The 13404-nt window shown below is 48.3% G+C and overlaps 1 protein-coding gene across 8 annotated transcripts in view; it reads left to right on the forward strand.

The window, feature by feature from the left end:
- The window catches only part of AGAP1 (ArfGAP with GTPase domain, ankyrin repeat and PH domain 1), a 517259-nt gene that overhangs the window by 255252 nt on the left and 248603 nt on the right, over window positions 1-13404 (forward strand). For all 8 annotated transcript variants that reach the window (XM_046018363.1, XM_046018364.1, XM_046018365.1 and 5 more), the window contains one exon: window positions 2984-3076. In XM_046018363.1, coding sequence (XP_045874319.1) covers window positions 2984-3076 — 93 coding nt within the window. The remainder of the gene's footprint in view (window positions 1-2983; window positions 3077-13404) is intronic.

Genomic DNA, 13404 nt, shown 5'->3' on the forward strand with positions numbered 1-13404 from the left:
GTGGGGCTCATCAAACGCACACATTTTGCTGTGCCTGCCACGACTTTAAGAAATAGCACATCTTGGGTAAAAGTTGAAGCCGTGCAGGTGTGCCTCCTAGATATACGCCTGCCCAGCTCCCTGCTGGAGGATCAGCATCATCTTGAATTTGGTGTTTCTTATCCATCTGCACATCTTAAACTCACTCTAGTACGTGTCCATCACTGGCACTACCTTGCTGCTTTTCATACTTTAAAATAACATGTCCTTACCTAAAATAACAATGTCCTTATCCTTCTAAAACCTCCCCGTCCTGCCTGCCGACACCAGTAAACGGTGCCCAGCATACCCAGGAAGTACACTGTGAAAAGATCCCTAGAAACCCACTGTAAAAACGGGGCAGCGAAGTTGATGGCGTGAACAGCAGCATGTGTGTTTTGTCTGCTGTGGAGGGGAGCGTGGGTCCTGTCACAGTGTGTCCTAGTCAAAGGCTCACTGTGGGTTGAAGGGGGAAAGCAGGCTTCTGTGTGATAGCGCAGGCTCCTGGCAGCATTGCTTCCTGTCCCTGGACGCAGGTAGTTGATGGGGTGTTCCTCCATGGCTTCTTGCATCACATGAGGAAAGGTAAATATTTGTGCAAAGGAGGAGGTGATGACGAGACTATCTTTAGCCTTTATTTCTTCACATTCGGGGCTGGCGAGGGTGACAGTCTCTCCACGGGTTCGCCGCTGACCCCTGTGCCGAGCATGGTTGACCCTTATTAGCTTCCAGTTGTGCATGTCTGGCTGGTCCCTGCACACTGTTACTTGTGATACGCGCAGCTGGTGCCCAGAGCCTCTTCGTACGGGAGAATTTCACGGAGCGATTTCAGCGCGAGCAGAAGCGTGTGCTGTGGCCATGCAGTCTCTGGGCCAGCAGAAGACTCAGGAGAGCTCCCTGCAGATGATTGTGTGCCCAGGGGTCTGTCTCTGCACAGTTGTTGGGTGCCCGTTGCTTTGGCAGCCACGCAGCCTGGGGCGGGGGGAAGTAGTCTTGGGGCGGGGCTGCAGCAGACCCTTCTGCCCAGCAGCTGGTCAGAGCCTTAGAGTCATCGGGAATCTCTGTGCCACTTTGGTGGTGAAGTCTTCCTAACTTCCGGGGTCATTCACAGCAGCATGTGTGATCGGACAGAGATGGGTTCTCTGGCAGCCTGCTCCCCTGGAATCTGGGCATCCGGCTTGGAGCACAGAGGGACTAGGGGACAGATGTGCTGCCTTGAGGAAGATGTTAATTTTTGTTATGTTTGTTTTGTTAATTATTCTGGTTAACAGAGAATAATGAAGGTAGATTTTCAAATTTGGAATTCATCAAACTCCCAGAGTCCCATTAATGAGCTCCGTTGATTTAAAAAAAAAAATTTTTTTTTTTTAAATATTGTCATCGGGAGCTTTGAATCTTCTTTTACAAATGGAAACCTCAAGTGCCAACCTGCCTGTGCACTAAGATACAGCAAAAGGAGACTTGAGGGCTATTTCATAGCTCTAACTGAACATTACTAATTAAAGAATTAATTAAAGAGAAAAGTGAGCCCTTAGCCTGTAGCTGAAATTCATGACAAGGAATCAGTATTTCCTATTTCCTCCCAGCCCAAATGGACAAACTCTGTCTTATGTTTTTCTGCAACTTTGAGTTTGTTGCTTTTTCACTTCCCATTACCTCATTCCAGGCTTTTCTACCACCTTAAAGAAAAAAAGCACACAGTGCCTGGCACATAGTAGGTGTTCAGTAAATGTCGGCTTCCACAGTCATCAAAGGGGCCTGTTTCCTAATGAGCACATGTGCTCTTCAAAGTGCCACATCTGAGTTTACATCCTAGGGAGTTTCCTCACACCCGGTGACACTGCCCCTTTTAATATTAGAAAAAAAAACTGGCTGCTCTCACACCCCTTTGAAACGGGATTTCATTAGCTCTTTGCTGCAGCACCGGACACCACGAAGTCTGTTCATTTCATATATCATCTCAGATTTGAAAAGCACATGAAAATATTTCTCCATTTTCAATATTGCGTGAGTAATGTTCCCATTGAAAAGTAATGGAGTGAAGTTGTCACTTGTCAGCACAGTTATTAAGGAGGACGAGTTTCAGATCTTTCTCTCATAATAAAATAAATCTGTCAGAAAATCATTGTGCTCACACTTCCTCATGCCATCCGGAGAAGGAGACTGAGCTGTGGTGCTCCTTCCACTTCCCGAAGTCGCCTGCGCTCAGGGTTGTGGCTTCCCTGAGAGGCACGGGGCCACCTGCCCACTCCCAAGCAGGTCACATGGTGTCAACAATGCCACCCAGGAGACGGTTCTGCAAACTTAGCAGACAGAGCTGCTTATTTTTCCCCAAGTACTGATGTGTTGTCAAAAAGAGGTCTTCAACTTTGTTTCCCCTTTGTTATTTTTTTGTGGTGTGGTGTGGTAACACTAGTTGGACTTTGCTGCTTTATAACCATCCAGAAGCAGTTAAAAAAAAAAAAAGTTCACAGCACCTTGATATGAATGAAGAGTGCACTATTAAATTGCTCCGCTCCGTCGTTCGTAGAATTTCAAAATCCTTCTTCAGACATTAACTCAACATACACATTCATGTGGTAGGTTCCCCCAACAAGCCGCAAGGAGGCCTTTTCTCCTCGGTTGGATTAGCTGCAGCCCCAGAAAGCGCTTTCCTGTTGGGCGTTACTTTCCTAAACGGTCCATTGGTTTCTACTGATTGAATTTTGAGCTCCGTAAAAAAGAATTAAAAGGGAAATTTTGCGGAGGAAAAGTAGGGGGCAAAGTTTGGGGAATTCTCTGTGAAACGATGGGTTGGTGGGAGCGAAGTACTCAACAGCCCGCTTCTTGGGCTTGTGTGTGCTTGCGCCTGTGTTGTCCATGGCTTCTGGGTGCGGGAGCGAAGAAACCGTCCGGGGAAGGGCAGGCCTGCAAATCTGCGAGCCACAGCCCTTACCCAGATGCTAACTTTATTTTTGCTTTGCAGTCTCGGAAAGGGAGTGACCCAGACAAAGAGAAAAAAGGCCTGGAGAGCCGCGCGGACAGCATCGGGAGCGGTCGAGCCATCCCAATTAAACAGGTACGCCGCTTCCCCCTTTTTTCCCTTCCTGGAGCTGGAGACACACCTCGGCTCTCCTTGCTATGATGCCGGCTCGTGCGCTAAGGTTTGTTTGATGTGCTCTGTTGATGAATGTAGAAGTCACTCACTTGACATCAATTAGAAGAGGTTCCTGTGTGTATTAAAATAGGATCATTAGAATAAGAAGAGGGAAAAATGTGACAACAGATCTAATGAAGTGCAGTCTGCCCGCTGCATATGGAGTGTGTTTCGAGGCTGAGCTGGCTTCAAAGGCTGCCTTTGTAGCTCGGCTTTGATTGGGCCGCGGGCCGCCAGTCGACAGGGGTAAATCAGATCGCCGTACAAGAGCCCCTTGTGATCACAGGAATAGCCCGATGTGGCCCTAATTTGCTCTCGCAGACGGACATCTGAACACTGTTTCAGGCTGGTTTGTAACAACGAGGCAATTAGTTGTGATAATCATAGCCGGTGTGTCAGCTGCGCGCTCTTGTTTGTAATTTGCTAATGAAGGAATTGTAACTTTGATTAGGTTCAGTTTCATTTAGACCTTATTATATAAAGGAACATTTACAGCTGTAATGTGGGGCCTTAATTAAACTTCCTCATTACACAACAGGACTTGAATTCAAGCATTTGTTTTGGCCTATGTCGCTAGCCTGGAATAGGTTTTCATTAGCCCAGAAACCGGGTACCAAATTACTTTATGTCTCAAGTAAAATGGAAATTCACGTGACATATTTTGCTATTATAGTTCCAGAGAAAATAAAAATAAAGACTTCGACCCAGCACTGTGGCTCCTGGTAATAGCATCTTTTACTTTGTGAAAGAAGTCCAATTGATTTAGAGTGCATTCTGCTTGAGAGAGGGGGGGAAAAAAATCTGCAGGCAGGATAATAGCTCTTCCTCTTATGAACATGGCTGTAACCACTTTGTTCCTCTGGGGGATTGCTCTTTGCCAGCCTCTTCCGCGGGCAACCCCATTTCCTGTGCCCTTCCGCAACTCTGGTTGGCTCCGGCTACCCCTCCAGAGGGCAGAAGTCAGTGCACAAATACAACTTCACCATCTGAAACAAGCAGGAAGGCTGCGTTAGCTGGGGACCAGGCAGCCTCAGTGTAGACCGGTGGGAACAGGTCGGATAGGGCCTGAGCAGGGACTCTGCAAACATTCAGTTCCCAGGCCACGAATGTGTGGTCAGGCTCCGGGCGCCATTGAGAAAAATCCTCTTCCCTCCCCTTTGCTGGCGGGCAGTATCTTCACACTCTAAAATGGTTTTGTTACTGTCGAGGTCCGCACAAGTCGTTGCTCATTCTTTTCTTTGTATGCTTTTATTTAGACACTGAGCTGTCTACAGGAGGTGATTTTAATGTGTGATTTTTCTGTTGATTCTGTTCCAAGTAGAATTATGAAACTCCTTTTCATATCATTTAACTCCTTTTCTCTCATTTAAAAAATGGGTCCTGAGACTTTTCCTTTTGGGAATATTAAAACTTAATTCTCCACTATTTCCTTAATTCACGCTTCTTGTCTGTTGGGGGGTGCCACCCTCCACACGGGCTGGGCAGGCCCCTGGCATAATTGGAACCTTCACTCAATTTGTACCCTGCTCATCTGCAGAGGGGGCCTGCCGTACAGACTAGGTTTTCAATCTGTGCCGATTGGAGTTGACCACCAAGCGTAAAATGAGTATTATCCAGTCTTTGGAAGCCTTTCAGTTGTGAATGTTCTAAATAATGTCATCGAAATCTAAATCATGGTCTGATTTCCTGATGAGTCATGGTTCAAGAGGGTGCTCAGATCCTTGTCCCTCATGGCTGCCTGGGCAGCTCCTCCTAGAAGTACACACCTGTCAGATCAGAGTCCCCCTGTGGTAGAACCTTCCAGGCCTCAGATTCCTCATCTGTGAAATGGGCCCTGGGTAATAATCATAGCCCCTTGAAACACCAGGATGTGGAGATTCCAGAGAGAATTTTTTTAAATTCCAGCAAAACTGGATTTTCCAGTTAGTCATGCTCAGGGCACCTTTGTTGGAGCCTGTCTTTGGGTCACTGGGACTGATGGGGGTTTATAGCCGGTCCTACAGATTTATCGCACATGCCTGTGTGTGCTGTGTTTGTAAAGGATCCGAGATCATTAGAGACCATCTGAATTCCTAACCCTTCCCACACAGTGACTTCAGCCAGCAGAAATGAGGAGCAGGACTGCAGAGGAAGGAGCCAGGGTCTGGCATGTTCTTTCTAGACGCTCGCCAGACCTCTTGTTGAGGGAATGAACAGTTAGGTGAGTCCTTAATATTGGTTAAGTGCTCGTATAGTGTCCCCTTGAACCCCCACACCACCATAGGTGTGGCTGTACTATCTTTGCTTTAAAAGAAACCCCGGGCAGGGTGAGCACTCCCGACCAGGCCACTTAGGGAAGTGATGTGGCCAGGATCCAGATGCCAGCCCCTCGCCCCAGTGCCTGTGCTTTCTCCACGGCTGGTTGGGGGAAAGCCTTCGGAAAGCTCAGAAAGCGAAGTTACGTGTTTCAAGTAAAACAGGTGAGCCCTGACCTCAGACAGATACCTTCCGCCTATGTAGAAAAACTTCCAAGACGGTCCCCACATTTGTCTGGGGACCACGCCACCATGCTCACATGCTCCAGGCGTGGAAGATCTCCTTTTGCCCTGCCATGGTTTCATTTGCTACCCCACCCTTGTCCCCAGTGCAGGCCCTTGGCCTTGCCACACAGCCACGTTCAAGACTTGGTCTGGGCATGGGAGCCCCATATCCTGGCTCCTAGGCCAGTCACCCCACGGCAAAGAAACTATCCTGGAATCTCAGTGACCCCCATGGGGTTGGTGATGGTGATGAGTTTAGGACCAGCCAGTATTTTTGATCATTGCAGACTCTTCCTTCCCACTCCATACAGGAATCTTGTAGCAGCTGGTTTAGGGTACGAGCAAGGTGGTCTTCACCACGCTCTGCCACTAGACTCGCATTTGTCCAGATTGAATGTCTTCCAGCAGAGTATTTTAACCACACTTTGCTCACATTCTGCAGCTCGTTCATTTTGAGAACAGAGGCCTCTTCCCCCAGTGTGGGAACTAGCTGGAGCATGCTAGACAAGGATTTCATCTCTTCCCCTTTCCCCCCAGTTAAAGATTCCTCATCAAGAGTATGACTGATTTTCTGCAAAATAACTTCATTTTTCGGACCTGCACCCATTTCTTTTTTTGTCCTTTCTGGGACCTTAGAGGAGAATTGGGTCAGAGGGTTCTATTTTTCCTTTTTTTTTTTTTTTAAACTAATAAGATAAGGTCTGTTAGAATAAAAATTAAAAAGCAAAGCAAGAAAAATAAAAAAAAGCCAGAGGCCCGGCTCAGCGGCGAGTGGGCTTGTCACGTATTAATTTTTCATTGCTGTGGAGAGTTGTACATACATAATCACTTGATTGCAGTGGGAGTTAGGGAGCTCCTATGGTGTCATTTGCATAAATCTTGTTAAGTCAATGGCAGTTAATGAAGTACAAATGAGCCCGGAGAAGGTGACATGCAAATCGTGGGTGGCAGATGGGAGGTCTGTTTGGGGGACGGCAGCTGTGTGCTCTCCTTTCTTTCTTTCCCTTTGGCATTTTTTAATCTCTATATTATAGTACAGATACACAGCCTCAGCCCTGGCCTCTCCCCTTCCCAGCAGACTCCTGGCCAGAGCCCGGCCTCCTCCCGCCCCTGCCGCGCTCACTCTGCAGAAACAGACGTGATGGCCTCACCTCGCCTCCCGCTTCCTAACAAGCACTGGGGTGTTTTTGAATCTTTGAAATCTTGGTCAGTTTATCTTATCATGCTTCCGTCATTGAGAACACATATTTCACTTGATGAGGCAAACATGCGAGCTGCTCACTAAATACTTGGAGAGAGTATGTTGTCTCCTGCAGGACTTTGAAGAATGAGCGTAAGAAACACTGTCTTTGCTTCATCATACTTCCATGTGGGAGTCTGGTGTTCCCCCTTGAGACAGGCCAGCGGTGTCTACCCAGCATTACCCACCTTCGCACGTGCACTGTGGGCCTGGGGGGCAGCGGGCCTCCTGGGGCTGGTCAGGAACGAAAGGCTCTGGAGGTGGATGGGCACTCTTAAGGTCAGGCTGCAGCAGAGACCCCTGCCCGTCCGTGCAGACCCCTCAGGCGTGCCCTCTCAGGCCTTTCTCAATCATCTCTCAGGGTCCCTTGCCTGCTGGTTTGTGTTTTCAAGCTCCAAATGCCATCAGGCCTCACCATGAACTTTTAGAGATTTATGGGCAAAACATCTACTTCCTGCTTTCAGAAGTTGTGTGTGTTTTTTTTTTTAATCTGTTTCATCAACTGGATATTTTGAGAGAAACTGGTCTCTGTAGACTTTGAAGAGAGGCACGCAGAGAGACATGTGTGGGCAGCCTGTGCCTGGCAGCCGCTGTCCTGCTCACACAGGAGTTGCCAGGCCATTGGTCCTCGCACTGTGAGTCCAGCTGAGCACTTTCCCGGTGTGTGGGCCTGTGAGGTAGCGCCGCAGGCCGAGGTCAACACAGGTTTGGAATGGGTGCCCCAGGGATACATCAAAGCCATGAAATGTCCTCTGAACACCTGACTTTAAGTCTTCATTTTGACCTTGAAGCTGGATATCATGGTCCCCTCGGGAGGAGAGTACTTTTCAACAGCCACCTGAAGCCACCAGGAAACCCTCCCCAAGCTCTCAGTGGAAGGGCCGACCTGCATGGAGCTTTCCGGTAGCACTCCATCACCGGGCTTGGGAACCGTTTGAAGCCGTGCGCTGTTTTCATTCTCAGCTGAGTAGAAAGAAGCAATTGTCAATTAAGTGAAAGGCACCTCTGGAGTTAATCCTTTTGGCCAGCCTGCTGCAGGCCACTGACCCGTGTTGTCTGGTACCTGGAATCGGCCTGAGGGGGTGGGTTGTGTGGTGCTGGCAGAATAAAAGCCACCTAATGATGCTCACTCTAACATCTCCAAGTTTGACACTGGTCACAGTTGGTCGGTCAGCTGCCAGCCAGGGCTCTTGTGCAGGAAGCAGAATTGAAGAGTGGGCTGAAACTTCTGGGGGGTTTGGAAGAGAGAGAGAGAGTGGCCACACTCTTCCTCCCAGGAGCCCAGCAGAAGCCACCCAGGTCCATCCTGCCACGTGTGTGGCGTCTGCAAGGTGTCAGCGCTGCAGCTCCTGTCTTGTCAGGCCTGACCACAGAGGGACCAAGGTGAGCGAGAGGCGGCCCTGAGAATCTGCTGTTCACCCATGTGGCAAATCAGCTCTGCCTGGGCATCGGGGGCCCATTTAGTTCCCCAGAAGCAGATAATTTACTGACGTGGACCCCAGTGCCCTGAAAGCTAATTTACCTCACTTGGGTGAACAACTCCCTGAGAGTGTTGCATCTGGCCTGGTTCACAACAGACTCAGCCAATTACAATTATTAATTTAATGGGTCAGGTGGGTGCATCACGTGCTTTTAATTTGACTCCTCAAATATCAGACTGTCATTGGAAAAACCACTCAGACTCTCTGGATGCCTGGATAGGAATTGACCGCCGTCCATCTTGGACGAAAGAGGACGCACACGCTGCCACCCCCAGACCCTTTTGGCTGCATGGGTGAATGACAGGGTGGTCTAAACAAAAATGCCTAAAAAGATTATGTTAACCGAAGTACAGAACCCATCGTTTAAATATAAATCTGCGAGTTAATTTAAAATGCGATTCCCCTTAGTCCTGCGGGCTGCAGGGGGGTGACACAGAGCGGTGTGTGCACTCAGGTGCTTGGTACACTGTAAACTGCTGTGCAGATATGATGTGTCCTCTGTGGATCTATAATCCAGGAGCTGGGATAATAACTGACTAAGTGATTCATTTCAGCAAAATGTTGTTTATTTTCTTGAAAAGTTCAGCAGTGATGGTGAAGCCCAATTCCCCACGAGCTCAACAGCGCAAGTTCATGCACAAATAGAGGAAAGTTCCCCAAAGCCAGCACTGGCATAAATCACCAGAGTTTATTTTTGTCCAGATGAATCAAGATGGTTTTTTTCCTGGGTGTTATTTCCTATCTGACATGATCAGCTTGGAACGGTCATGTGCTCTTTCTGCACAGATGTGCTCTTGGTACCCTGCTAGGGCTCCGAAGAGTCTTCGAGCCAGCCAGGGCCCAGACCCCCACCCTGTGTCCTCCAGGACTGTGGCGGGCAAATGTTGGAATGGAGCTGTGTGGCAGGGATCCTGGGAGCCCCAGGAGCCGAGGAACGGTAGATTCTCCTGAGTTGGAAAGGTGTGGGGTGAGCAGGGAGAGGGAAGTGCAGGTGGGGGACAGGCAGAGGCGGCTGCCCCGAGGCAGGAGGGGGGCAGAATGAGCAGAGTTGTGGGAAGGACTGGTGCTGAAAGAGGGTGTGAGGAGGGCAGCCTGGAAAGGCTGGGGTGTCCCGTGGCCAAAGGGTCTGGCCGGCCTTGAGGGGGTGTTGGTAGGGTTGTTGGTTTCCCAGAGTCAGCCGGGGGCGAGGGGCACCATGCCATGTCTCCACAACGTGGCAGTTTGGGGGTATGAGACTGAGGACAGTCTAGAGCTCAGGGCTCGCCCACCCCAAGGGACAGCATCTGTAGGGCAGTGTCTCTGAGGACCAGAGCAGCCTTTCCTCCTTTGGAGAGCAGCCCTTGGCCACTGTTCTCCCTAATCCGAGGGTTTCTTCCCTCCTGCTGCTTTATCCCCTAGGAGTAATTACAATCCCTCAGAATATCAGCAGTTGCCAACACTTCCTATTTATGCGCCAGAGACTGTCTCCCATTTAGCAGATGAGGAAGGTAGGGTTCAAGGAAAAGATAGCTTGCCCAGCGTCACACATCACATCCATCGGTGAGAGCTGCCCTAACAGAACTGCAGAACACGGCCTTTGGCAACACTGGTTTCTAGAGACTGGAAGTCTAGGCTCCTGGCGTTAGCAGGAGCAGTTTCCGATGAGAACTCCCCCTGGCTTGGTGTGGCTGCCTTCCCACTCTGCCCGCACATGGCTTCTTGGTGGAATGGGTCCTGGCGTCTCTTCCTCTCTTCCCCACCACCAGTCATCTTGGAGGAGGGTCCCGCCCTTCTGACCTCAGTTCACCTTAATTACTTCTTTAAGGGCCCTGTCTCCAAGTATGGTCACACTGGGAGTGAGGGCTCCAGCATCTGGATTTGGGGGGCATGTAATTCAGCCTGTAACGTGGGACTGATTAATAACAGAGCTGGGGCACAAGGTTGAGTGTGTATGACCATAAGGGACACCCGCAGCTGTCTCTCCTGTAACAGTCTTCTGCCTTAGGCCTTCCGGACATTACAAGTTAAGGCCACTGTGTTACTGTGCACATGTTTGAGAATTGAAAGAACCTACTTTGGGAGTTTGAAAGAACTCCATGTACTGCTTGATAAACATACAGTAGTCAAAATATTCTGATTTGAAGGTTTTGACCTAAATCCTAAGTTGCAATAAAGTGAGAATTTAAAGTAAGCCTTGTGGGAAAACATCCTTTCACAAAGCCTGAAACACCCTCTCTGTGTAGCACATTTTATAAGTTAAGGCAGTGGAGACCCTTCAGGGCGGTTCTAAAATGAAAAGCTGCAATAATCTATGATTTCAGTGGGCCCTTTCCCATGCAAAGGTGGCTCCTCAGGACCGTGGGCACGTGTCAGGCCTGTAGCTGGAATGGCCAGGAAAAGCGTGTTTACTCAGCAAGTGCCTACAGTCCTGGGATTCATCCTGCACACATCTTCCCTTCTGGCCTTCTAGAAAAGCAAAAGCAAAAAAAAAAAAAAATCCATTGTGTCCACAAATTACCTAACCTGTCACTGCGGTAAAGGCACAGTGCAGTGTTTTATCAGTTTATTGCAGGTAGAGGAGAAGACATCCAGAGAACACATGTCATTATTGAAGGAGAGGTGTGGCAGGAGCACAGGGACCTCACCGTATAGGTGATGAGGGGCCATAAGGCTGTACTCACAGGCCACACATTTGCAGATACTACCTACAAACCAAAGTCTACCAAGATGCCTGAGAAAATCATAGCACATCACAACCTCGTTTCACTTCTGCTCCATCAAGCTGTTCCCGATGGAGGAGTCTTATTTTTCCATGTGTAAGAACATAGAACATGAACTAGGACCTCTCCCAAGCTGGCTTTTGTCCTTTGTGAATAGAAAGTTTAGAAAATGAGTGAGCGCCTCTCCTCCTGCAGGAAGAATCACACTGGCTGTTAGAAATCTATGTTCTACATAAAAACAGCAGCAGTGGAACTCTGCTGTTTGGCTGCTGGACCAGACCCTTTTCCAAAAAACGGAGATGGGTCCCCAGCTTTATCAGCTTTACTTGTGCCTTGGGCATCCCGGACTTTACTTTACCCCAGCTGTACTTGTGCCCCAGGCATCCCAGGCACTCTGTGGCCCCTCTGCAGACCATTTGCCCTCAGCGGGCTCGTACCTGGTGCTTGCTCCAGAGCCCTCAGCCTGAAATAATAGAGAAGGTGCCCTTGTGAGTCTTTCCAGTCCCTGTCTCAGGAAAGATGTCAGACCATGAAGTTTTGGGTCTTTTTGTTTTTGTTTTTGTTTTTTTAAGATTTTATTTGAGAGAGAGAGAGAAAGCACAAGCAGAGGGAGAAGCAGGCTCCCTTATGAGCAGGGAGCCTCATGCAGGACTCGATCCCAGGACCCCGGGATCATGACGTGAGCTGAAGGCAGACATTTAACCAACTGAACCACCCAGGTGCCCCCAGACAGTGATTGATGCTTTTATCAGATAATTTTGAGTAGCAAAAACATCCTTCCCTTTCCTGCATCTCACAAGGGGACTTATTTCCAACTGACTTACTGATGGCCAGGTCTTCAAACCCTTGATATCAAAGCTGATGCTATAATAACATATGTAGATATTTGGTGAAATTGTATAAAACGGGCATGGGAAGGGCTCAAGCATGGGAAATATGTTCCTAGTTAGACCCTTTCATGAAGTATCTAATAGCATAAGTATGTTTGTAGACTGGCAAAAGAGACACATTAAAAAAAAAAATACTACTAACTCCTCAGGGCCTTCCCAAACCTTGTCTTCACCAATTTAGGGAGACCTACACCCCACTGTACTTACTTGCTCACATTTCCATCTGCTTAAAAAGTTGCACAATGAACCAGATGGTGATTGTGTTATATATATCATAGCAGTGCTGTTCCCCCTTTCCTCGGTGCCTGTTGTGCATCAGTTACTATTAGATGCTTCAATCCTACGACCTTATTTAATCCTCTGTCAAGCTAGGGCACAGCTTCTGCCAATGGGAGATGGGAAATCCAGGGTTCAGTGGAATTAAGTCCTCCAGCAGATGAGGTTCCCACACTAACCAGTGTCAGAGCTAGGATTCAAATGGAAGAGTCTTAGTGTGTTTCTAGAAAAGTCTTCCATGCCCCATTCCTCGATTTTATTTTATCCGTACTTAAATGACCATCTTTTCCACACCAGATCAAAAATTATGTAAATGGTGTCCTTTCCTTGTGGGGTTCCATGTGTCCTGTGGGGCCATCCTCAACAACCCTGTGCTGTCTGGCACCCGGACTGACGGTGGTACCCATGTGGCAGTGTGCCTCACAGCCCGGAGGTTGGCCAGACGGCCAGGGCTGTCTCATGAGAGATTTTGACCTGATATAGCCACATGGGGCATGTGTGGCTCCTAGCTCTGGCTGATACTGGTCCCTTTAATCTGTGCTTGTCATAATCTTCCTGTCTTTGGGGCCCAAGTCAAATGCCTTCTGTTCCAGAAAAATCTTACCTTGCCCTCAAATAGGTGTGGTGTCTTTCCCCTTCCCCCTTCCCGGACATTCCATCAAGTCTTGGGATCCTGCTGCCATCTTGTCTGACGCTCATCAGCACGTGCTTCCTTCGTGCATCCACATCCCCCCGCCCACTGCCATGTACTCTCACGCTCCCGGCGGGGTGCTCACTGGCAGAGCTCTTCCCCTGCTATGTCAAGTAGGGAGGCAAGCAGTGGTCATAGATGGAGTAGTGTTATATTTTGAAAAATGGAATAAATTTTAATTTGGTGTTTTTCACACTGAACTCTATTTCATGTACATAGAATACTGTATTTAGGTAAAAGAGAAGAGGTACATTTTTTTAACCATCAAAGAATCAAACCATCGTCTGTGACCAAAATCATTTGTGAAAACTGGTTTCTTCTAAAACTTCTCTGCTACTTTTCAGTATTCATACATTAGAAATTCCATTTAAGTAAATATCTTCACTATGTAACTTTGTGTATAAGAATTGTTTCATGTCAAATCTGCAAATTTTAGAAACAGTGGGCTATTTTT

The sequence above is a fragment of the Meles meles genome, chromosome 9 (assembly GCF_922984935.1).
Source record: "Meles meles chromosome 9, mMelMel3.1 paternal haplotype, whole genome shotgun sequence".
In the NCBI taxonomy this organism is placed as follows: domain Eukaryota; kingdom Metazoa; phylum Chordata; class Mammalia; order Carnivora; family Mustelidae; genus Meles; species Meles meles.